This window comes from Microcaecilia unicolor, chromosome 1 (genome assembly GCF_901765095.1).
Source record: "Microcaecilia unicolor chromosome 1, aMicUni1.1, whole genome shotgun sequence".
In the NCBI taxonomy this organism is placed as follows: domain Eukaryota; kingdom Metazoa; phylum Chordata; class Amphibia; order Gymnophiona; family Siphonopidae; genus Microcaecilia; species Microcaecilia unicolor.
Genome location: NC_044031.1, coordinates 681,474,818 through 681,500,662, shown reverse-complemented (window position 1 = coordinate 681,500,662; position 25,845 = coordinate 681,474,818). Strand labels below are relative to the sequence as shown.

The 25,845-nt window shown below is 46.8% G+C and overlaps 1 protein-coding gene across 1 annotated transcript in view; it reads right to left on the bottom strand.

Moving 5' to 3' along the window:
- The window catches only part of MYO9A (myosin IXA), a 980,547-nt gene that overhangs the window by 79,010 nt on the left and 875,692 nt on the right, over positions 1-25,845 (bottom strand). Inside the window, 1 exon segment of the mRNA XM_030187859.1 lies at positions 45-156. Within this exon segment, the coding sequence (XP_030043719.1) occupies positions 45-156 (112 nt within the window).

Here is a 25,845-nt window from a genome sequence, read left to right as displayed (position 1 = left end):
TGGCTTACTCTGGTTTTGTGAAAAATAAAACAAGTCTTGCTTACATTTACACACAGCTGCTCTGTCCATGATCCAGATCAGGGAGGAGCAGAATTCACAGTAGGTAGGGATGCTGTACTGAGTTGATTTAAAGATATGACCATTATGTTCTTCAACCTGAAAAAAAAACCAAAAACAAATAAGGAGTGGGGTGAAATGAATGTTATGTTCTCTAAAACATCCCAAGGAAGATGTAAACATGAATTGATAAATATCATCAGCTCATATTTGACAGAATATGGTCAGAAGACAGAGTACTAAATAAGGAGAAGATGACTTGCAAAGTATGTGACGTGGCCTTGTGGTTAGAACATCAGAGAAACCAGGCTTTAACTCTTTTTTTCTGCCACTGCTGCTTGATATGACTTCTGGCAAGTCACTTTGGGGTCCTTTTACTAAGGAGCACTAGCGTTTTTAGTGCACGCGCTAAGCTCTAGAAATACCCATAGGAATATATGGGCATCTCTAGCATTTAGCGTGTGCTAAAACTTAGCTCACACTAAAAATGCTATCGTCCCTTTGTAAAAGACACCCTTTATCTCCCATTGACCCAGGTACCCACTTAGGAGGTAATTCTATAACACAGGCGCCAACATTTATAAGTTAATTATGCACATAAATGTTTAGAATAATGGCACAAATGTACATAACTGCCAAAATTCCACATAAGCGCTATTCTGTAAATACCTGTTTAACCTACATAACGCGTATTTACACATGGGCAAAGACTGGGCTCAAACTTGTGTGTGCAACTTACAGAATACTACAAATTATGCAGGTATTTGCAGCCCTCAAGTACTAACACTTAAATGTGTATATATCTGGTTATCTTAGCAATCTATAAAGGAAAGTAAGCACCTATGTTCCAATATAGTAGGGGGTCTCAACCCAGTCTTTCGGACACATCCAGTCAGTCAGGTTTACAGGATACCCACAATGAATATACATGAGATATATCTGATACAATGGAGGCAACACATGCACATTTATCTCATGTATATTCATGGTGGATATTTTAAAAACCAGACTGACACAGTGTGCCCTGACAACTGGGTTAAGAACTCCTGTTTTACAGAATAGACTCCTACCAGGCACCCTATTATAGAACTGCCCTTCACAACTAAGTTCTCTGTGGTGCAGACATATTGTACCTGAATCCTTATTTATTTATCATATTTATATTCTGCTTTAAACTAAGTGGATAACAATGAAACATGCATAAAAAGCATAATAAAACAATATAAAATACCACACATAAACACACATCACTGTACAGATCTGTGTACACTTAGTAGTGCTATAAAATTATGATGATGATGATTATTATTATAACATAGATAGTCATAATGAAATCCCAGGATGTTCCTCTCTCAAATCTTACACTACCTTTCAAATATTCTCTTTTATCTCAGAAGTTAACAAGGCAAATATGATGAGATGGACAGACTGATCAGTTGGAGAACTGCTTTGTTCATTCTTTTGGCTAATGAAAATTGTCTGACATATTTTATAACATGAACTGTGTTTTGCTAAGTTTAAAACTTTTTTAAAAACGTAATGTTTTAGACTGGCTTACAATGTCCCACTGTGGCATTTCTCCATGGCCCTCCTTGTCCCGTTCCTCAGTAGACCAATGGGGTCGATGGGTTGGATGGGACATCTGAGTACTTTGGAGCAGTAGAATTGATCTATTGGTCAGACTGTATGTGTTTTTGTGTGTTTGGGGTCTCTCTGTCCGTTCAACAAATGGAGTTCCTTTTCTTATATTTGTATAATATTTTAGATTGCAAACCACTTAGACCTATAAGTCAGAATTAGCGGTATAGTAAGTTTTAAAATAAACATAAACATGCATATACATTTATGTTGGGAGTTCATTTTAAGGGATTGAAAAGTGTCACCTGATTAAATTACAAAGGTAATTACAAATTGTAATTGTTGTATTGTGAAATGCTTTAGTAACTTAAGGTGTAAATGTGCTATACCATATGAATAAATCAAATCAACAGTTGTTTTACATTTGATACAGGTCCAGTAGTAGGTTGAAAATAATTAAGTGGTCAATATTCAAAAGAGTTTAACCAGGCAAGAGAGGTTCTTGCACTGTTAAAATCTCACTGAGCTAGCCATTCCTGGATATTCAGCAGCACTTAACAGGATAGCGCCAAGATTATCCCTTCTGAACATCAAAGTATTAACCGGCTAGATTAGGGGCAGTCTGGGGGTGGAGCATGGGCAGAGCCAGCACAACTGGTTAACGGGAATATTCAGTCCGCTAACCATTTAAGTGTGCCGCACTAACCTAGATATTCAATGCCGGAGGGAATGTCTGGGATTAACTCAGCCCTGACTTTTGATTTTAGGTTTTAATCAATAAACACTGATAAAATTGATGCAAAAAAAAAAATTAAATAGGTGATTTTTGGATAAACACCAAAAAAAGAAGGAAAAAAAAGCCAAAACTCCACAACTTCCCCTAGTACTCTCATACTCCTCCCCAACTTAACTTCTATCCTTCACTCAGCTTTTGTGCCTTTTCTGTGCTGACAAATCTTAAGTGACAAAACTTGATTTTTGTACTCTCATAGAACCCCTAATTAGTTGAAAAATAAAAACCTACATATGAAATTTATAATTACCTAAGAATAGAAGTCCCAATTATAACCCATTTGATGCTGTTGTGCCACACAGGGCAACCATCATAAGTACATAAGTACTGCCATACTGGGAAACACCAAAGATCCATCGAGCCCAGCATCCTGTTTCCAACAGTGGCCAATCCAGGTCACAAATACCCAGCAAGATCCCAAAAATATACAAAACATTTTATACTGCTTATCCCAGAAATAGTGGATTTTCCCCAAGTCCATTTAATAACGGTCTATGGACTTTTCCTTTAGGAAGCCGGCCAAACCTTTTTAAAACTCAACTAAGCTAACCGCCTTTACCACATTTTCTGGCAATGAATTCCAGAGTTTAATTACACGTTGCGTGAAGAAACATTTTCTCCAATTCGTTTTAAATTTACTACATTGTAGTTTCATCGCATGCTCCCTAGTCCTAGTATTTTTGGAAAGCGTGAACAGACGCTTCACATCTACCCATTCAACTCCACTCATTATTTTATAGACCTCTCTCATATCTCCCCTCAGCCGCCTTTTCTCCAAGCTGAAGAGCCCTAGCCGCTTTAGCCTTTCCTCATAGGAAAGTCATCCCATCCCCTTTATCATTTTTGTCACCCTTCTCTGCACCTTTTCTAATTCCACTATATCTTTTTTGAGATGCAGCGACCAGAATTGAACACAATATTCGAGGTGCGGTCGCACCATGAAGTAATACAAAGGCATTATAACATCCTCATTTTTGTTTTCCATTCCTTTCCTAATATTACCTAACATTCTATTTGCTTTCTTAGCCGCAGCAGCACAATGAGCAGAAGGTTTCAACGTTTCATCAACGACGACACCTAGATCCCTTTCTTGGTCTGTAACTCCTAATGTGGAACCTTGCATGACGTAGCTATAATTCGGGTTTTTCTTTCCCACATGCATCACTTTGCACTTGCTCATATTAAACGTCATCTGCCATTTAGACGCCCAGTCTGCCAGTCTCGTAAGGTCCTCTTGTAATTTTTCACAATCCTCCCGCGATTTAACGACTTTGAATAACTTTGTGTCATCAGCAAATTTAATTACCTCACTAGTTACTCCCATCTCTAGGTCATTTAGAAATATGTTAAAAAGCAGCGGTCCCAGCACAGAGCCCTGGGGAACCCCACTAACTACCCTTCTCCATTGAGGATACTGACCATTTAACCCTACTCTCCGTTTTCTATCTTTTAACCAGTTTTTAATCCACAATAGAACACTACCTCCTATCCCATGACTCTCCAATTTCCTCTGGAGTCTTTCATGAGGTACTTTGTCAAACGCCTTCTGAAAATCCAGATACACAATATCAACCGGCTCCCCTTTATCCACATGTTTGTTCACCCCTTCAAAGAAATGTAGTAGATTGGTGAGGCAAGATTTCCCTTCACTAAATCCATGTTGACTTTGTCTCATTAATCCATGCTTTTGAATATGCTCTGTAATTTTGTTCTTAATAATAGTCTCTACCATTTTGCCCGGCACCGATATCAGACTCACCGGTCTATAATTTCCCGGATCTCCTCTGGAACCTTTTTTAAAAATCGACGTTACATTGGCCACCCTCCAATCTTCCGGTACCACGCTCGATTTTAAGGATAACTTACATATTTCTAACAATAGCTCCGCAAGCTCATTTTTCAGTTCTATCATTACTCTGGGATGAATAACATCCGGTCCAGGAGATTTGCTACTCTTCAGTTTGTAGAACTGCCCCATTACATCCTCCAGGTTTACAAAGAATTCATTAAGTTTCTCTGACTCGTCAGCTTCGAACAGCTTTATCAAGGGTTTCTGTGTTATCATGAGCCTTCCTCAGGGTGGCAGACTCTGATCCAGTGCTTGTCAATCTTATTGTGGCTGTGATTCTATGATTGCAGCACAATAAAATAGTGTGACCCCTGGAGGAGCAGAATAATGATACACCCATGGAATGCCCACAAGGTTGCGACCACAAATGTGGTTTCTGTGGCCCCATTTGGCTTCCTGACTCACAGTTTGGGAAGCTCTTTTCTAACGAAACCTGTCATTAGCTGAATATCAAATTTATATATAAAACTTTTAATGAAAAGGATATTTTCAAAGCCTCTAGGGCTGCATGGCGTGAGAAACCCCCACTTTATGCAATACTTATGTTTTAAGGTAATCATTTTATAAGTGAAACCACTTGGTTCTGCCACTATTAAAAACCAGAGATACCTGCTAGGCACTGGCACATGCAGACCATATCCTGCTTTAAATTGGAGAGAGCACCACAAAAGCGGAGAACCGTAATGCACTACGATAGAAGCGCAGGGAAAAGGAGTAGTGTAACCAGCAAGGCACTTCCGTAATACAACAGCAAGACAATTGATGGAGAACATAAACTTTAATTCTTCAAGAGACCCGACACAGCACTGTGTTTCCGCAACACAGCCTATATCAGGGGTCTGTCTTAAAGGCTCACTGAGGAGTATAGCCAATAGTAATCACTGGAAAAACATCTTTAGAAAGACACAATCCTAACAAAAACCGGAGTCTATGCAGGACTCGAAAATACAGCAGTGCGAGAAGTAAAATGTTTGGGTCTCTTGAAGAATTAAAGTTTTATTTTCTCCATCAATTGTCCTGCTTTTGTATTATGGAAGAGCCTTGCTGGATACACTACTCCTTTTCCCTTCTTTAACTTGACAATGTCCCAAATTTGGTGCTGCTGGAAAAAGAACACATAGCAGCAGGAGTGCAGTGGTTCAGGTCAGATAAAGCACTTCACACAGCGCTGCTCATTCTCATTCCTTACCCTTCAGTGTGTGCCAAGATGAAGTTCATGTGCTGCCAGTAGAAATAAATATGAACCAGCAGACACTACTGTGTCCTTTGCAAATCCTACCCCTTCTCTCAGTACCACAGAGGAAAGGGGAGGGGAGCCAGGGCCGGTCAAACCCGGTAAGCGGGGTAAGCACCGCAGGGGGCGCCTGCCTTCAAGGGTGCCGCTGCAGCGCTGCGCTGCCATACCGCGCCGCCCTTGGGGGTTTAAATCTTTTATTTACCTCTGTCCCAGCGGCTGCATCATTTCAAAGCCCTGCTCGTCTCTAGCCTTCCCTCCCCTTGTGAGTTCGTTCCCGCAGAGTCCTGCCTTCTGATGTCATTTCCTCCAGGGTGGGACTCTGCGGGAACGAACTCACGAAGGCTATAGATGGGCAGGGCTTTGAAATAATGCAGCCGCTGGGACAGAGGTAAATTTAAAAAGACTTAAGCCACGCAGGGTGGCAAGAAGAAAAAGGGGGATGTTAGGGGGAGAAGAGGGCGAGCAGGTGGCCATAAATTGGAGGGGGATGGGGGCGAAGGAGAATCGCTGGACAGGGGCAGGGTGGGAGAAGAGAGAAAGGAGATGGGGGGGGGGGGGGCGCCAAATGATAGTCTGCAGGGGGGCGCCAGAAACCCTAGCACCAGCCCTGAGCGGAGCAAGGGGTGAAGCATATCTAACAGCTGCTTACTCCAATCCAGCCATTCTAAACTGCTCATTGCTAGCTGACACAAGGAGGAGGAGAAAGGGGCCAACCAACAGTAGGAGGCAAACAAGCTGTGAATGGTGGGGGGTTTTCCCCATTTATTTTATTTGATTTCCCACAAATTCCAAAGCCACAGAGAGCACATTCCATAAAAAGAATATGCATACGTTTGATCTATAGTGAATATTCATAAAAACAACCAAAAAAGCAGAACTTCATAAACAACTACATCCTGTGAAATAAAAATTTTGGCTAGAAGCAAATTTCAGTCTGCCAGTCAGCTCCCTCTGAGAGTAAACAAGATGATTCAACAACAAGGTTGTAATTTTTTTTTTTTTGGTATAGATAGCAAGGGAATTGCATTCAAAGCAGCTAAAGGTATACTGCCTGGTACAGGGTAGTTTAGCTATTGTTAAAGGAGACAGTAAATTCTGTTGTGATGACAACAGTTCTCTCATAGGGTTTGTAACAATACAAAAGTTGGACAAGTGTGCTGGGGTCATCTGAAGGTTTGGGTGGAGGGAGAGAAGTTGAATACTGAAAGGGGATAAACTGCAGGGGAATGGGTGAGGAGGGGATTGATTCCAGGAGCATGGAAAGGAGGAGGAAATCAGTACTGGAGTGGGGAGATTAGAAGGGGATCAATATTGGGAGTGGTATAAGGTAAGGAGTAATACTGAGAGGGGACTTGGACAAGAGTGGAGGAGTGGCCTAGTGGTTAGGGTGCTGGACTTTGGTCCTGGGGAACTGAGGAACTGAGTTTGAATCCCACTTCAGGCACAGGCAGCTCCTTGTGACTCTGAGCAAGTCACTTAACCCTCCATTGCCCCATGTAAGCCGCACTGAGCCTGCCATGAGTGGGAAAGCGCGGGGTACAAATGTAACAACAACAACAAAAAAAAAAGAAGTGAAAGCCATTTCTGAATCCAATGCAAACTTGGGTTATTTGGCATACAATAACAATGCAATACACATATACTTATATTCCACAAATTACCAATAACTGGCTGTGGATCAAACAAAGAAATTAGGCATTACTAAGAAGTACAATAAGGTAAATTAAAAAGGTAAAATACAAGTAAGTCAAGAACAAAATAAAAGTAGATACTAATCTAATTAGCAAGTTAAAATAATGTTTCAAATAGGTAATCTCAGTTTATTCTAGAAATGTAAATACTGAGTTTCTAATCTAATATCGACAGGAAGGGAATTTCATATAAAGGTACCTGGTTGTTAACCTCAAAGTGGCTATTCTTTTGTGTTTTAATAGCTTTAGCTAAGGAAAAGTTTCAGCGTGCTTGTCTGACATTGCTGTCTGGATGTCTCAACGCCACCTGAAATTAAACATGACCAAAACCGAGCTTCTCATTTTCCCCCCAAACCCACCTCCCCACTACCCCGTTTTCTATTTCTGTTGATGGCTCTCTCATTCTCCCTGTCTCCTCAGCTCGAAACCTTGGGGTCATCTTTGACTCTTCTCTCTCCTTCTCTGCTCATATCCAGCACATCGCCAAGACCTGTCGTTTCTTTCTTTACAACATCCGTAAAATCCGCCAATTTCTTTCTGAGCACTCTACCAAAACCCTCATCCACACCCTTGTCACCTCTCGTTTAGACTACTGCAATCTGCTTCTTGCTGGCCTCCCACTTAGTCACCTCTCCCCTCTCCAATCGGTTCAAAACTCTGCTGCCCGTCTTGTCTTCCGCCAGGGTCGCTTTACTCATACTACCCCTCTCCTCAAGTCGCTTCACTGGCTCCCTATCCGTTTTCGTATCCTGTTCAAACTTCTTCTACTAACCTATAAATGTACTCACTCTGCTGCTCCCCAGTATCTCTCTACACTCGTCCTTCCCTACACCCCTTCCCGTGCACTCCGCTCCATGGATAAATCCTTCTTATCTGTTCCCTTCTCCACTACTGCCAACTCCAGACTTCGCGCCTTCTGTCTCGCTGCACCCTACGCCTGGAATAAACTTCCTGAGCCCCTATGTCTTGCCCCGTCCTTGGCCACCTTTAAATCTAGACTGAAAGCCCACCTCTTTAACATTGATTTTGACTCGTAACCACTTGTAACCACTCGCCTCCACCTACCCTCCTCTCCTCCTTCCTGTACACATTAATTGATTTGATTACATTATTTTTTGTCTATTAGATTGTAAGCTCTTTGAGCAGGGACTGTCTTTCTTCTATGTTTGTGCAGCGCTGCGTATGCCTTGTAGCGCTACAGAAATGCTAAATAGTAGTAGTAGTAGTAAGATCAATTGGCCATTATTGTGTAGTAAACTATTTATATCATGGAGAATCTGTCCATAAATATTGTACATATTTGAATATAAACCCATCCAAATATAAACCAAGATAACATTTCTCCCTTAAAAAAAAGGGGGGGGGGGGGAGGAGGGGAAATGTTAACTTGAATATAAACCAATGGTTTATATTCAAGCAGTTCTCTCCCTCCTTACTTTCCTCCATCCCACTGTCCCTCTGATCCCATTCCCTCCAACTTACTTAACTCCATTTCTCCCACTATCAACCCCTCTATCTGTCACATCCTCAACCTCTCTTTCCACCGCAACTGTCCCTGACACCTTCAAACATGCTGTAGTCACACCGCTCCTCAAAAAACCGTCATTAGACCCCTCCTGTCCTTCCAACTACCGTCCCATCTCCCTCTTACCCTTCCTCTCCAAGTTACTTGAGCGTGCCGTTCACAGCCGCTGCCTTGATTTTCTTTCCTCTCGTGCTATCCTTGATCCGCTTCAATCCGGCTTTCGCCCTCTACATTCGACTGAAACAGCGCTCACTAAAGTCTGTAATGATCTATTCCTCGCCAAATCCAAAGGCCATTACTCCATCCTTTATCCTCCTCGATCTATCCACTGCTTTTGACACAGTCAATCTTCTTGCCACACTGTTCTCATTTCGATTTCATGGTTCTCCTCTTATCTCTCCCACCGTACCTTCAGAGTATATTCTGGTGGATCATCCTCCACCCCTATCCCACTCTCAGTTGGAGTACCTCAGGGATCTGTCCTTGGACCCCTTCTTTTTTCCATTTACACTTCTTCCCTGGGCTCTCTGATCTCATCTCACGGTTTCCAATTGTTACGTTCCTCACCTGATTCCAGGCCTGCGCGGCCGATTCGCCGGCGAGCTGCGGTCCGGCAGAGATAGCTGGCTTTTTTGGATGTGGTTTCTCCAGGATGGGTCTGTTTCTGTTTCCTATTTCTGGCAACCGTCATCTTGGATGGATCAAGGACAGCAGCCATCTTGGCTAGTTCAGGAGGGGGCAGCCATCTTGTATACGAGAACAGGAAGGAAGCCCATATTTGGGCGTTGTGCTACTCTACTGATGGGGGCAGCCATCTTGGATCAGCTGCACATGTTTGAGACTGATTCCTACACTATTTAAAGCCCTGCCGCCAGTCCTTCGTTGCTTCGGCCTCAATTGTGTTTGAGGTCCACGCCGGTGCTCCTTGTCTTCAGTTCCTGTGTTCCTGACCTTGGCTTGTTCCTGGACTATGCGTTGTGTTGCTGCCTGCCTTGACCTTGGACTGTTTCATGACTATTCTTTGCTCTGCTGATTACGGGCTCCTGGACTGTGTTTGTTTGCCCACATGTCTGGTCAGTGGTAGTGCAACCCCGCCGGTTCCGGAAGTCCTGGTGGCCGCCTGCACCTGGGGGCTCAACTCCCAGGGAACGGCGGTCGCTTCCCAGGTGAAGCTAGGTGTTGTCTGGCTGCCTGACCGAGTGCGGTGTCACTCCATCTTCGCTGTGCTCAGTCGGGGCACAAGGGCTCACACCTCCCAGGTCATAACACCAATACCATCTTTATGCTGACGACACCCAGCTCTACCTCTTCACACCTGACATTACTGCTGAAACCCAAGCCAAAGTTTCAGCCTGCTTGACCGACATAGCTGCCTGGATGTCACACCGCCACCTTAAACTGAATATGGCCAAAACTGAGCTTATTGTCTTTCCCCCCAAACCCACCTCGCCTCTCCCCCCATTCTCTATTTCAGTAGATGGCACCCTCCCTCATCCTCTCTGTCTCATCTGCTCGCAACCTAGGAGTCATCTTTGATTTTTCCCTCTCCTTCTCTGCTCATATCCAGCAGATGGCCAAAACCTGTCGCTTCTTTCTCTTTAACATCAACAAAATTCGTCCTTTCCTCTCAGAGCACACCACATGCACCCTCATCTACACTCTTATTACCTCTCGCCTAGATTACTGCAACCTGCTCCTCACTGGCCTCCCACTTGGCCATTATCCCCCCCCCTTCAATCTGTTCAGAATTCTGCAGCACGTCTTATTTTCCGCCAGAGCCGATATGCTCACATCAGCCCTCTCCTGAAGTCACTTCACTGGCTTCCGATCTGTTACCGCATACAATTCAAGCTTCTCCTACTAACCTACAAATGCTTTCACTCTGCTGCACCTCCTTACCTCTCCACCCTCATCTCTCCCTACATTCCTACCCGGAACCTCCGCTCACTGGACAAATCCCTCCTTTCTGCTCCCTTCTCCACCTCCGCTAACTCCAGACTCCGCCCTTTCTGCCTCGCTTCATCTTTTGCCTGGAATAGACTTCCTGAACTGATACGTCAGGCCCCATCTCTACCCATCTTCAAATCCTTGCTCAAAGCCCATCTTTTCGACTCTGCTTTTGGCACTTAACCTTACCATTACTCCTCTATTCAATACCACTACCAATCTGTCTGTATTATGCATTTGCATACCTTAATTGTTTTTAGCTGTTTAGATCTATTAATCTATCTATGAACTATTGTGTAATCAGATGTACTATGCTGTCCTAAGTTGATTGTTATGTCCTTTAGATTGTAAGCTCTTTTGAGCAGGGACCGTCTCTCTCTTCATGTTTGACTGTATAGCGCTGCGTAAGTCTGGTAGCACTTTAGAAATGTTGAGTAGTAGTAGTAGTAATATGGCATTCCTGCTGTTCCCTCCCTTTCCTGAAGTGTCCTGCCATGGCCGGCTCCTCCTCCAGCCCACCCCTGAATTAGAAACTCCCACTCACTCACTTCCTTCCATTATACAGATGAAGCCCCCTTCACAGACCCACCATAGGCCTACCCTACAGCCTTGGTGGTCCAGCGGTGAGCTAGGATAGCAGGAATCCCCCTACGCTCCTATTCATGCGGTCTCTGTCCCGAATATGGCTGCTGCGAGTTCCAGTGGCAATCTCACGAGACTGCATGGGTAGGAGTGTAGGGTGATCGCTTCTGCCCCAGCTCACCACTGGACCACTAGGGCTGTAAAGTAGGCCATGGGGAGGGGGCTTCGTCTGTACAATGGGAAGGAGGAAGTGAGTGGAATGTGCAGAAACGGCCAAGGCAGGATACCTTGGAGAAGAGAAGGAATGGCAGGAATGATGGATGCCATTGGGGGGGGGGGGGGGGGGGGGGAGGGCAGGCCTGAATATAAACCAAGATTTAATTTTGAAAACTTTTTAGCCAAAAGTTCTTGGCTTATATTTGAGTGCGTATGGTAGATCTAAATACCAATGAATAGACTTAAAAAAGATACAAGCTTGTATAGGAAGCCAATGGAGTTTGGACAGCAGATGACTTGCTCTATCAAATATTTCAAGCCTGGCATACTAACCTAGCTTCAGTATTTTCAAGAGTCTGGAGGCACTCTTGTAGTTTCACAGAGCAGCCAACATAAAGAAAGTTGCAGTAATCCATAGCGAACAAAATTCAAGTTTCTACTGTTGTCCTAAATAGGTCAAATGAAAAATATTTTCTAATACTACAAAGTTTTCTTAATGGGGGCAGCAGAGGGCATAAAGATTACAGTCAGGATGGTAGAATGTGTATGAGGACCAGGACCAGGACAGTATGGGCTAAAAAAACAAGGAGGAAGAGATAAAACAAAGATACTTACCTGTAGCAGGTATTCTCCGAGGACAGCAGGCTGATTGTTCTCACATCTGGGTCGAAGTCCGCATTGGCCCAGGAATTGGCATTTTGCAAGCAAAATATAAAAAAGTTTTGCCAGAGTCTTCTGGTGCGCGTGCAGCGCGCAGACCGATTCCCCCCCCCCCCCCCCCGCCACGTGAACGCATTCCTCAGTTAAATCAAAAGCATAAAAAGAAACAAATAACAACTCCAAAAGAGAGGTGAGTGGGTTTGTGAGAACAATCAGCCTGCTGTCCTCGGAGAATACCTGCTACAGGTAAGTACCTTCGCTTTCTCCGAGGACAAGCAGGCTGCTTGTTCTCACATGTGGGGTATCCCTAGCAACCAGGCTCACTCAAAACAGCGAACATTGGTCAATTGGGCCTCGCAATGGCGAGGACATAACTTTGATTGACCTGAAAACATAAACAACTAACAGACAGTGCAGCCTGGAACAGAACAAAAATGGGTCTAGGGGGGAAGCTGGATTCTAAACCCCGAGCAGATCTGACTGTCGCGTCAGGTATCCTGCTGAAGGCAGTAGTGAGATATGAATGTGTGGACTGATGACCACGTTGCAGCCTTGCAAATCTCTTCAATGGAGGCTGACTTTAAGTGAGTCACAGACGCAGCCATGGCTCTTGCATTGTGAGCCGTGACATGGCCCTCTAGAGTCAATCCAGCTTGGGCATAAGTGAAGAAAATACAATCTGCTAGCCAGTTTGAGATTGTGCGTTTTCCGATGGCGACTCCCCTCCTGTTGGGATCGAAAGAAACAAACAGCTGGGCGGACTGTCTATAGAGCTTTGTCCGCTCCACGTAAAAGGCCAATGCTCTCTTGCAGTCCAAGGTGTGCAAACTGCTTTTGCCAGGGTGGGTATGAGGATGGGGAAAGAAAGTTGGCAAGACAATTGACTGGTTCAGATGGAACTACTACTACTACTACTACTTGACATTTCTAAAGCGTTACTAGGGTTACGCAGCGCTGTACAATTTAACATAGAACGACAGTCCCTGCTCACAGGAGCTTACAATCTAAAGGACAAATATACAGTCAGTCAAATAGAGGCAGTCAAATTGGGGCAGTCTAGATTTCCTGAAAGGTATAAAGGTTAGGTGTCAAAAGCAACATTGAAGAGGTGGGCTTTCAGCAAAGATTTGAAGATGGGTAGGGAGGGGGCTTGGCGTAAGGGCTCAGGAAGTTTATTCCAAGCATAGGGTGAGGCGAGGCAGAATGAGTGAAGCCTGGAGTTGGCAGTGGTGGAGAAGGGTACTGAGAGAAGGGATTTGTCCTGTGAGCGGAGGTTATGGGCGGGAACGTAAGGGGAAATGAGAGTAGAGAGGTAATGAGGGGCTGCAGACTGAGTGCATTTGTAGGTAAGAAGGAGAAGCTTGAACTGTATGCAGTATCTGATTGGAAGCCAGTGAAGTGACCTGAGGAGAGGGTTGATATGAGTATATCGGTTCAGGCGGAATATAAGACGTGCAGCAGAGTTCTGAACGGATTGAAGGGGGGATAGATGGCTAAGTGGGAGGCCAGTGAGGAGTAGGTTGCAGTAGTCAAGGCGAGAGGTAATGAGAGCGTGGACGAGAGTACGGGTGGTGTGCTCTGAAAGGAAAGGGCAAATTTTGCTGATGTTAAAGAGAAAGAAGAGACAGGTCTTAGCTATCTGCTGGATATGCGCAGAGAAGGAGAGGGAGGAGTCGAAGATTACTCCGAGGTTGCGGGCAGATGAGACGGGGAGGATGAGGGTGCCATCAACTGAGATAGAGAGTGAAGGAAGAGGAGAAGTGGGTTTTGGTGGAAAGACGATAAGCTCGGTCTTGGACATGTTCAGTTTCAGGTGGCGGTTGGACATCCATGCAGCAGTGTCAGATAAGCAGGCCGATACCTTGGCCTGGGTCTCCGCGGTGATGTCTGCTGTGGAGAGATACAGCTGGGTGTCATCAGCATAAAGATGATACTGGAAACCATGAGATGAGATCAGTGAGCCCATGGAAGAGGTGTAGATTGAAAAAAGAAGGGGACCAAGGACAGATCCCTGGGGTACTCCAACAGAGAGCGGGATGGGGGTGGAGGAAGATCCATGAGAGTGTACTCTGAAGGTGCGGTGGGAGATATAGGAGGAGAACCAGGAGAGGACAAAACCCTGGAACCCAAATGAGGACAGTGTGGCAAGAAGTAAATCATGATTGACAGTGTCAAAAGCGGCGGATAGATCAAGGAGGATGAGGATGGAGTAGTGGCCTCTGGATTTGGCAAGGAACAGGTCATTATAGACTTTAGAGAGTGCCATTTCTGTCGAGTGTAGAGGGCGAAAACCGGATTGAAGCGGATCGAAGATGGCATGAGAGGAGAGAAAATCAAGGCAGCGGCTGTGAACAGCACGCTCAAGTATTTTGGAGAGGAAGGGTAGGAGGGAGATGGGGCGGTAGTTGGAGGGACAAGTAGGGTCAAGTGATGGTTTTTTGAGGAGAGATGTGACTACGGCGTGCTTGAAGATGTCAGGGACAGTTGCAGTGGAGAGAGAGAGGATGAGGATTTGACAGATGGTGGGGGTGACAGTATGAGAGATGGTGTTAAGTAAGTTGGTGGGGATGGGATCAGAGGAACAAGTGGCGCATTTCGAGGAGGAAAGAAGGCGGGCGGTTTCCTCCACGGTGATATCAGGAAAGGAGGAGAAAGAGGCCTGGGTTGGTTGGTTGAGGAAGAGGGTTGAGGGGTGAAGAGGAAGCTTGGTAGTGAACTCAAGGTTGATCTTTTGCACCTTGTTGCGGAAGTAGTCAGCTTTTAGTTGTTAGCTTCATGAGAGGTTTCCGACACTACCTTTGGCAGGAACTTAGGGTGCTTGCAGAGGACTACTCTGTTGTGATGAAATTTGATATAAGGTGCATGTACTGCTAAGGCTTGAAGCTCACTGACCCTACGAGCTGAAGTAACCACTACCAAGAAAATGACCTTCCAGGTCAAGTACTTCAGATGGCAGGAATTCAGTGGCTCAAAAGGAGCTTTCATCAGCTGGGTGAGAACGACATTGAGATCCCATGACACTGGCGGAGGTTTGAAAGGGGGCTTTGACAAAAGCAAACCTCTCATGAAGCGAACAACTAAAGGCTGTCCAGAGATAGGCTTACCCTCTACACTGCAATGATAAGCACTAATCACACTAAGGTGAACTCTTACGGAGTTGGTCTTGAGACCAGACTCTGACAAGTGTAGAAGGTATTCAAGCAAGGTCTGTGTAGAAGAAAAAGGATCTAGGGCCTTGCTGTCACACCAGACGGCAAACCTCCTCCATCTGAAGGAATAGCACTTTTTTGTGGAATCTTTTCTGGAAGCAAGACCCGGGAAACACCCTCTGAAAGACCCAAGGAGGAGAATTCTAAGCTCTCAACATCCAGGCTGTGAGAGCCAGAGACTGGGATGCAGAAGCAACCCCTTGTTCTGAGTGATGAGGGTTGGAAAACACTCCAATCTCCACGGTTCTTCGGAGGACAACTCCAGAAGAAGAGGGAACCAAATCTGACACGGCCAGAAAGGTGCAATCAGGATCATGGTTCCGCAGTCTTGTTTGAGTTTCAGTAAGTCTTCCCTACTAGAGGTATGGGAAGATACGCATACAGAAGGCCTGTTCCCCAATGTAGGAGAAAGGCATCTGACGCTAGTCTATCGTGGGTCTGAAGCCTGGAACAGAATTGAGGGACCTTGTGATTGATCTGAGTAGCAAAAAGATTCACCGAGGGGGTGCCCCACGCTCGGAAGGTCCTGCGGACTACGCCCATGGTCAGTGATCACTCGTGAGGTTGCATTACCCTGCTCAACCTGTCGGCCAGACTGTTATTTATGCCTGCCAGATAAGTGGCTTAGAGAAACATGCCTTGACAGCGAGCCCAAAGCTACATCTTGACGGCTTTCTGACACAGAGGGTGAGATCCGGTGAACCCCTGCTTGTTGGTGTACAACATGGCAACCTGATTGTCTGTCTGAATTAAGGTTGGACAGCCGATCTCTGAAAGCCTTTAGAACATTACAGATCGCTCTTAATTCCAGGAGGTTGATCTGCAGACCTCTTTCCTGAAAGGACCAGGCTCCCAGATTGTGGAGCCCATCTACATGAGCCCCCCACCCCAGGAGAGATGCATCCGTCGTCAGCACTTTTCGTGGCTGAGGAACTTGGAATGGTCACCCCATGGTCAAATTGGATCGAATTGTTCACCACTGAAGAGAATTTTGAAATTCGGTGGACAGTTGGATTACATCCTTTAGATCCCCCGCAGCTTGAAACCACTGGGAAGCTAGGGTCCATTGAGCTGATCTCATATGTAGGCGTGCCATGGGTGTTACATGCACTGTGGATGCCACGTGCCCCAGAAGTCTCAACGTCTGCCGAGTCGTGACCTGCTGAGACGCTCGAACCATGGATACCAGGGACAGAAGGTTTTCCGCCCTTGCCTTGGGAAGATAAGCTCGAGTTGTCTGAGTGTCCAGCAGAGCTCCAATGAATTCCAATTTTTGGACTGCGGTGAGATTGGACTTGGGATAACTGATGATGAACCCCAGTAGCTCTAGCACCCGAATAGTCATTCGCATGGAATCCAGAGCACCTTGCTTGGAGGTGCTCTTCACCAGCCAATCGTCGATAAGGAAACACATGCACTCCAAGTCTGCTGTGATAAAGTCACATCCAGGATAGCTGGGTTAAGGCAGTGTCAGTTTGAAATACAAGTCCCAGAAGGCATTGCAGGCAAGGAGCCAGGGGGTGAGATGAGGAACCCAGACTGGTCTCATAGCTGCAATAGGGGAAGACATGGGTGTAAGCTGGCAGGACGTGTAGATTGGCTGCCACTAGGGGGAAAGAGAGATAGGAAACCCTGTGTGCAGGAGCTCATCATTAGTCTAATGCTCAACTCAGCTGGTATGGGTGTGGGGGAAGCTAATGGAAGGAGAATGATTGGTTGTGAGAGCAGACGCCAGAGATTGATTAGGCAGGTGGGAAGGAGTCCCAGAAGAGAGAAGCAGTTGCAGGCTGAAAACCCCTGGGTAAGAGAGGTCCCTAAAGTACTGAAGCAGGCTGAAATCTCTTGGGTGTGAGGAAGTCCCAAAAGTATTTGCAGGCTGAAAATCCTTGGGTAAGGGAGGTCCCTAAAGTATTGAATTTACCAGTGAAGCTAATGCAGGGTGAAATCCCTTGGGTATGAGTCGTCCCTAAAGTATTGAACTCTCCTGAAGGTAAAGAGAGTAGAAGGTAGAAACTGCTGCTTTGTGATTTAACCGTGATGATGAATTGAAAGAACTGCTTCTATTTGGAGTTGAACTACTGTTTATTGTGCACTGGATAAAGAGCCCAGGCTGGAGCGGACTTTGAACCTGTATTGAACCTTGATATGTGCTGATAGCCTACTGCTTAAAGGAGACTATTTGCCACACACTTTCAGGTGGCTTACATGTGCTTAAGACTGAAGGTGAATGCTGCTGTTGGAACTGTGTATCAGGTCTACAAGAAACCTGCATGGAATAAAAGCCTTAAAATTGAAGTTGCTGGTGGACATTTGTTTCTTGATTGTACCGGGAGCGCTCTCCATGATGACACTGCGTAGCGACGCTGTGACTACAGCTAGGCATTTTGTAAACACTCTGGGCGCAGACGCCAGGCCAAAAGGCAGTACACGGTACTGAAAGTGCTGTGTTTCCAGCCAAAATCAAAGATACTTCCTGTGAACTGGAAGTATCGAGATGTGTGAGTAAGCATCCTTTAAGTCCAGAGAGCATAGCCAATCGTTTTCCTGAATCATGGGAAGAAGGGTGCCCACGGAAACCATCCTGAACTATTCTCGAAAAAGAAATTTGTTCAGGGCCCTTAGGTCTAGGATGGGACGCATCTCCCCTGTTTTCTTTTGCACTAGGAAGTACCTGGAATAGAATCCGAGCCCTTCTTCCCCTGGTGGAACGGGTTCGACTGCTTGGGTCTGTAGAAAGGTGGAGAGTTCCTCTGCAAGTACCTACTTGTGCTGGGAGCTGTAGGACTGAGCTCCCGGTGGGCAATTTGGAGGCTTGGATTCCAGATTGAGGGTGTATCCTAACTGGAGAATTTGAAGAACCCAACGGTTGGTGAAAAAATATCAACCTCCCCCCAACCGGCAAGTCGTCCAGTACGGACACATTTACAGAGGATAAGCTGAACTGGAGCCAGTCAAAAGCCCGTCCCTTGCTTTTGCTGGGGAGCCGCAGTGGCCTTCGGCGCATGCTGTTGAAGAGAACGAGCACGCTGGGACTGAGCCTGGGAAGGCTGCCGAGAAGCAGAAGTGTACCTATGCCTAGCATAGGAATAGGGAGCACTCCTCTTCCCTCCAAAAAACCTCCTAGATGAGGAGGTAGTAGCAGAAGACGCCCGGCGGGAGAGAGAATCCATAGCATCATTGTGCTTCTTGATCTGGTCAACAAGTTCCTCTACTTTCTCCCCAAAAAGGTTATCCCCCTGGCAAGGAACATCCGCCATCCGCTGCTGGACCGACTGATCCAGGTCAGAGACACGCAGCCATGAGAGTCTGTGCATCACTATACCTTGGGCAGCGATCCTGGATGCTACATCAAAAGTGTCGAACGTACCCCTGGCCAGAAATTTATGACACGCCTTCTGCTGCCTGACCACCTGGCGAAAAGGCTTGACCTGCTCCGGAGGGAGTGCATCAACCAAGCTGGACAATTGCCTCACCGAGTTCTGCAAGTGGACACTTGTGAAGAGCTGGGATGTCTGGATCTTGGCAGCGAGCACAGCGGCCTGATACGTCTTCCTCCCAAAAGAGTCCAAGGTTCTAGATTCTCTGCCTAGGGGTGCCGAGGCATAGTCCCTAGTGCTCTTGGCTCTTTTGAGGGCGGAGTTCACCACCATGAAATTGTGAGACCTCATCAATCCAGGCTCACAGTGGATCCGATATTGGGATTCAGTTTTTTTCGGGATCACGGGATTAGACAGAGGGAACAGCCAGTTTTGCATAAGGACTTCCTTCAGTACATCATGCAAAGGAGCCGTTGCAACCTCTCTAGGCGGAGAAGGATAGTCCAGGACCTCGAGCATCTCAGCCCTGGGCTCATCCTCAACCTCCATAGGGAAAGGAATAGCCGCAGTCATTTCCCGGACAAAGGAGGTAAAGGATAGACTCTCCGGTGGAGAAAGTCTCCTTTCTGGTGGAGGGGTAAGTTCAGAGGGAATCCCATAGGACTTGTCAGAAGAAAAGTACCTGGAATCTTCCTCTTCCTCCCACGAACGCTCATCTTCAGTATCGGACAAGACATCTCTCAGAGCAGTCCGAAACTGAGCCTGCCTCGATGCCGAGGAACGACATCCTCGATGGCGGTGCCGAGAAGTCAACGCCCGTCTGGACTCTGGTGAAGCTTTGTCCACCGACGTTGTAGGGGATTCGGCATGGATGGCAGGCGGCACCGAGGTCGGGGACCTCACCACAGGCGAAGGGCCAGATGCCGCTGCAGCAGACGGTACAGAAGGCGCAAGCACCCCCGACACCGAAGCAGACTGGCGCAGCAATCCTTCCAGAAGTTCTGGAAGCAGGGCCCTGATGCGCTCATAGAGAGCCACCGTCAGACAAGGCTGTGGGGTCGGTAAAGGAGCTGGTGGCAGAATCTGTCGAGCTTGGGAGCAGGTACCGGGCTGCCAGAAGCCCCACGCATTGGCACTTTCTGAATAGAGGGGGAGCGATCCTCTCGGCTTCGACGCTTCTCGGGTGCAGAATCTCTCGACGCCCCGGAGCTCCCGGCACCGTGTGTCGAAGGAGAATGATGACTGTGCTTCTTTGCCTCTGCTCGACGCACGTCATCGAGACTCCTCAGTACCAATGAGGCCTCCTAGGGGCCGGGGGCCGATGAAGGTTGGTCCCGGGGGACTTGCATAGCAGGAGGCCTCGAGGCAGGTGGAGACCCACTCGACGCCTCACTGCTCCCAGCGCGAAGAGGTCTTTCAGCAGCCATTACCTCTGCTCCCCACATCGATGCTTTCCTGAAAGTCGATGTTGACGCCGCCGACCCGGTACCGATGTCAATGTCGAAGGACTGGACCGAGTCCCAAAAAGCTTTTTGCGTTGGGCTTCTCGAGACGCTTGGGTCTGTTTCTTCATACAAAGACACAGACTACAAGCGGCTGGGCTATGGTCGAGCCCAAGGCACTGGATACACCAGGCGTGGGTATCATAGTAACATAGTAGATGACGGCAGAAAAAGACCTGCACGGTCCATCCAGTCTGCCCAAGAAGATAAATTCATATGTGCTACTTTTTTATTTGTACTGTCCTCTTCAGTGCACAGACCGTATAAGTCTGGCCAGCCCTATCCCCGCCTCCCAACCACCAGCTCTGGCACAGACCGTATAAGTCTGCCCAGCACTATCCCTGCCTCCCACCACCGGCTCTGGCACAGACCATATAAATCTGCCCAGCACTATCCCCGCCGCCCAACCACCAGCCCCGGCACAGACCGTATAAGCCTGCCCAGCACTAGTCCCGCCTCCCCAACCACCAGCCCCAGCACAGACCGTATATGTCTGCACAGCACTAGCCCTACCTCCCAACCACCAGCTCTGCCACCCATTCTAGGCTAAGCTCCTGAGGATCCCTTCCTTCTGCACAGGATTCCTTTATGTTTATCCCACGCATGTTTGAATTCCGTTACCGTTTTCATCTCCACCACCTCCCGCGGGAGGGCATTCCAAGCATCCACCACCCTCTCCGTGAAAAAATACTTCCTGACATTCTTCTTGAGTCTGCCCCCCTTCAATCTCATTTCATGCCCTCTCGTTCTACCGCCTTCCCATCTCCGGAAAAGGTTCGTTTGCGGATTAATACCTTTCAAATATTTGAACGTCTGTATCATATCACCCCTGTTCCTCCTTTCCTCCAGGGTATACATGTTCAGGTCCGCAAGTCTCTCCTCATACGTCTTGTAACGCAAATCCCATACCATCCTCGTAGCTTTTCTTTGCACCGCTTCAATTCTTTTTACATCCTTAGCAAGATACGGCCTCCAAAACTGAACACAATACTCCAGGTGGGGCCTCACCAACGACTTGTACAGGGGCATCAACACCTCTTTTCTTCTGCTGGTCACACCTCTCTCTATACAGCCTAGTAACCTTCTAGCTACGGCCACCGCCTTGTCACACTGTTTCATCACCTTCAGATCCTCAGATACTATCACCCCAAGATCCCTCTCCCCATCCGTACCTAGCAGACTCTCACCGCCTAACACATACGCCTCTCTTGGATTTCTACTCCCTAAGTGCATCACTTTGCATTTCTTCGCATTGAATTTTAATTGCCAAACCTTAGACCATTCTTCTAGCTTTTTCAGATCGGTACCTGAGATGGTCCGGTTGCACTGAGTACAACGTTTGAAGCCGCTGGGTGTCTTTGATGACATGGAAGGAAAAACGGCTTCGGCAAAATCAAAAGACGCGATTGTGCCTGTTAAAAGAAAAAAGGGCACAAAAATAAAGGAACAACCCGGCCGCGTCGAAAACAATGGAAACTTTAAAAGGTGGACAAAAGTAAAGAAAACTACGGGAACCTTTTTTTTTTTAACTGTAGAATTGAAAATAAAATAAAGGAAAAAAATAAGGCAAAAAGCCAAAAAACAGTTGAAGATTCTTTCCCGGGCCTGAAAGGAGCGCAGAAAAACTCTACTGCACCTCAACGCCGAAAAAAGAAAACTGAGGAACGCGTTCACGTGATGGGTGGGAAATCAGTCCGTGCATGCGCGGTGCGTGCTGGACGAACGCCAGAAGACTCTGGCAAAACTTTTTTATATTTTGCTTGCAAAATGCCGATTCCTGGGCCAACGCGGACGTCGACCCACATGTGAGAACAAGCAGCCTGCTTGTCCTTGGAGAAAGGGGTGTGAAAGAGCTACTGACATAATGCATGGAAACAGGTAAGGGAGAGGGGAAGGCAGAGAAATACCAGACAGGTAGTAAGGGTACCAAGGAGTGAATGTGCAAGAATGCCAGAAGGGTGTGGAGAAGGAGGGTGTGTGCATCAGAGCGATCAGAAAGATGGCATGCAATTGAATAGGATTGTTTTTGGGAGACACTGTAATAGTGATGAATTTATCAAAAATCTCTAAGGAAGAAGGATAGTGCCTATGGCTTCAAGCACCAAGCCCCTGTTAACTACTGAACAGTCTTTTTGGGTAAAACACAATTTCCCTGTAAAGGAATGAGACAGAAATGCACTTAAATATGTCTCTACAACTACATTAAAACCATGTTATTTCCCACATGCAATTATTTACATAAATATACACAAACTTAAAGAAGCTTTAGGTTTGTAAGAAGACATCCAATTAGTTCAAAGATGATTACATTAACAGAAAGAAACTGAACTGCTGACGCATTGAGGTTCCAATGATCAAAGGTAAAAGCGAGGGAACTAGCGCCTTCATTTACCAGCGCAGAATGATCAGGGGGGTCTTGCGCAGCAAACAACAAGCGCGAAGGAATACTGCAGAGCTCATTTAAATGATATTTAAATAAGCTCTGTGGTATTCTGTTTGTATGATCAGATCACTGCACTCTGATTGCATGAGCGGAGTACCACCTTAACCTTACACCAGCTTGGAGCTGGCATTTGGGTTAAGGCTCTCCTCTTCCTCCCCTGCCCCCCCCCCCCCCCCGTCCAAGCCAGGCAGCCTAGGCTGTCACCATTGGTCCTGGTGGTCCAGTGAACCCCCAGACCCCCCACTCTCCCAATGGCTAAGGCCCCCCAGGCCCCCACACCCCACCCCACTCCTTCCTCCTGCCTTAAGGAACGGTGGGGGGGGGGGGGTGGAAGTTGGGATTTGGGTTGGCTGGGGTGGGGGGGCTAAAGCTAGGGTCCTGCTACACCACTAGGTATTTGTTTTGTATTGGGGAGAGCTGGAGGTCTAACCGACTTCCAACCCCTTGTGATGGGGGGGTGATAGGGGGGCTGGAGGTACACTGGACCTTCAGCCCTCTTTGTCAGTGTCCGGGGGTGTGTTCGGGCCTGGGGTTGGTTGGGGGACTATAGCTAAGGTCCCACTGGACCACCAGGTATTTTATTTGTTATGGGGGGTGTGCGGTGGAGTAGAGGGGTCTTGAGGTCCTCCAGCTCCCCTGTCAGGTTACGTTTGACAGGTCTGGCCTTTTTTTTTTTTTTTGACAGCCTGGACCTGTCAAACAACTTCTGTGGGAGGATTGTGCCTTGGGTGCATGCCCAGGCACAATCCTCCCGCAGAAGTACCCAATGATCAAAACCAATAGTGTGCATAAATTAGCATTCTATTAGTTTTGATTATTGGTGCGTTGTTTCCCTGCGCTGTTCCAGTGCTAATTTTACAGAGCAATTCGGGACAGCACGGGGATTCTGATCATCGCATCCTGAGTCAATAAGCTGTGGTGTGCTCAGGCTTAGGGAATGAGGACAAATGCTGCTACTGTGGTGATTCCATTGTCCAATGACCAGGACCAAAAATGTCTCTTGGAGGAGACATGCCCTTGGCATGTATTCTTAGTGTCATCTGCATGTTTTTAAAGATGAAAGTCAACAAAAGGGGAAAATGCCAACCTCCCCCCACCCCATGTCTCCAAAGCAGGTAGAAGTTATGACGATTGTCACATCTTATATTTCATGGTGTTTCTACAGACTTAATCTAGTGATTAATGGTATAAAATACTGGCTGCTTCAAGCAGGTATTCAACTTCAGAAAAAAATCGTTTTAGGTTTCTCTCTCTATGTGAATAGGCAGCTTGTGTGTTAAGGCCATTGTGGGGAACTTGCTCTTGATTTGTCAACAAATACTATTTTAGACAAAACCCATCATGCAAATCTGAAAAACAGATACAGAAAGGAAGTAAACACAAAGCCTACCAACTGTCAACATGCTGGTTCTCAGAGACTATGTGGTATATGGTTAGTTGTGTCCATGCGGTAAAATATATGTGGGAAAGACTAGTAGGAAATTATGCAGTTGACTGAACATAAGAGCACTATTACTACACAGAAAGTCACCGTGTGCGGTGTGGTACAGCGCTGATTGGCCACAAACTACTCAGGTCCCCCACGTCGCGGCTCGAAGTTGCTGCCGAAAGTTGCTCCTCTCGCCTGCCCTCCCCCGGCTCCACAGCTGTGTGCGTGGTGCTCCCTGCTTTCCTCCTCTCTTCGCAGCCTCGGGTGGCTGGCCAGCTGGCGCTCATCTCGGTGTGCAGCGGAGGCCGGGGGGCGTCACTGCCTGGCCAGCAATGTCAGAGGTGCGGATGGTTGCTGGCTGGCGCTCCTTTTGGTGTGCAGCTGAGGTTGGGGGCGTTGCTGCCTGGCCGGCGATGCCAGAGGTGCGGGTGGGCGCCGAGGCTTGGGCAGTGCTGCGGCCCCGAGGCAGGGGGAAGCCGCGGTCAGCTCTCAGCGACGACCTGGCCCGGACAGGATGTCCGAGAGATGGCCTGGACTCAGCAGCGCCTCCCACTTCACCTCCCAGGTGAGAACTGCCAGTCTGGCCTTGGCACACCAGCACACACCTGAACTCTCTTTATTTTCTGAAGTTTCCTTCTTCTCACGGCTGATGCTGAGTTCCTCACTCAGAGTTCCTCACTCAGCAGCATCCCAGGTTCACCAGTCTGGGGTAGATAACTCTCCTAGCCGACACTGACTGCATCACAGTCAGCCGGTACAGAGGCCTTGAGCATCCCTGGAACCCCATGGTTTAAATTCACAGATAGAGTAGTGTTATTTTTTCAAAAAATATTCTTTTTTGCTTGAAGATTTAGAGTCTGTTTGCCTTAAAAGTTGATTGGATGAAGGGGTTGCTGCCGTTTGATGTCACTGTATCAGGAGAGGAGCCATTTTTTGGGTAACTGTGAGATCCAAGCAAAAGCAGCAAGAGTGCGCTATTAGGAAGTATGTAAATGTATTTTTGAAGCACATCTAGATCTTGGCATAGAGTTTCAGCCTTTGTACTCTTTCCTTGCAGTCCCAGATAGTACAACCCTGAAGCAGCGTAGTGAAACACTGACCACCATCTGTTGTCGGCGTGGGACCTGGCTTATTAACAGCACGGGAGATGAAGACAGCTCAACAATGGATTGCAACTTGTTCTGAGTTTTGAAAGGTAAGTGCAATTGCTATTTTTTGTGCCTGGATAGTGGACACTCAAGACTTTTGCAATATACAGATGGTTGTTTAGGAAGGTCTTCTGTGCCTATGATGAAAGTTTCAGCTCTGAAAGTTTTACGAAACCTGGAGCTCGTTTGAGACTTTTTCCTTCCTTTTTTCTTTATCTGTTAATAGTGCTAGATTATTGTTTCTTGTTATTTTATCAAGGGAGTCGATTTTCCTTTGCTTATTGTACTGTGTTTACATGTTCCCTACACTCTCTATTTGTTATAGTGGATTCTCAGGGACCAAATGACATGTGCATGTACCAAGCAAAAAGCATTCTAGAGCTGCTCAATTCTCCAGTGCTGCTCAATTCTCCAGTGCAGAAAGCATGTATGTAGGGGACTGGCACAGTATGTACTTGGTGCCTACTGACAACCAGCTGGAGGTCCGTTATTAGGATGATTTTGTGGTCCAGGAGACGGAGCTCTGAAAACTGTTACTCCCAGAGCAAAGCTGAGTAGAAGTTGCTGGGCAGAAAGAGTTCACTCTATTCATATGGCTTGTGCTGTACAGAGGATAGGGCTGCTAAGCTTTGAAATGAGAGGAAAGAGGAGAAATGAACTAA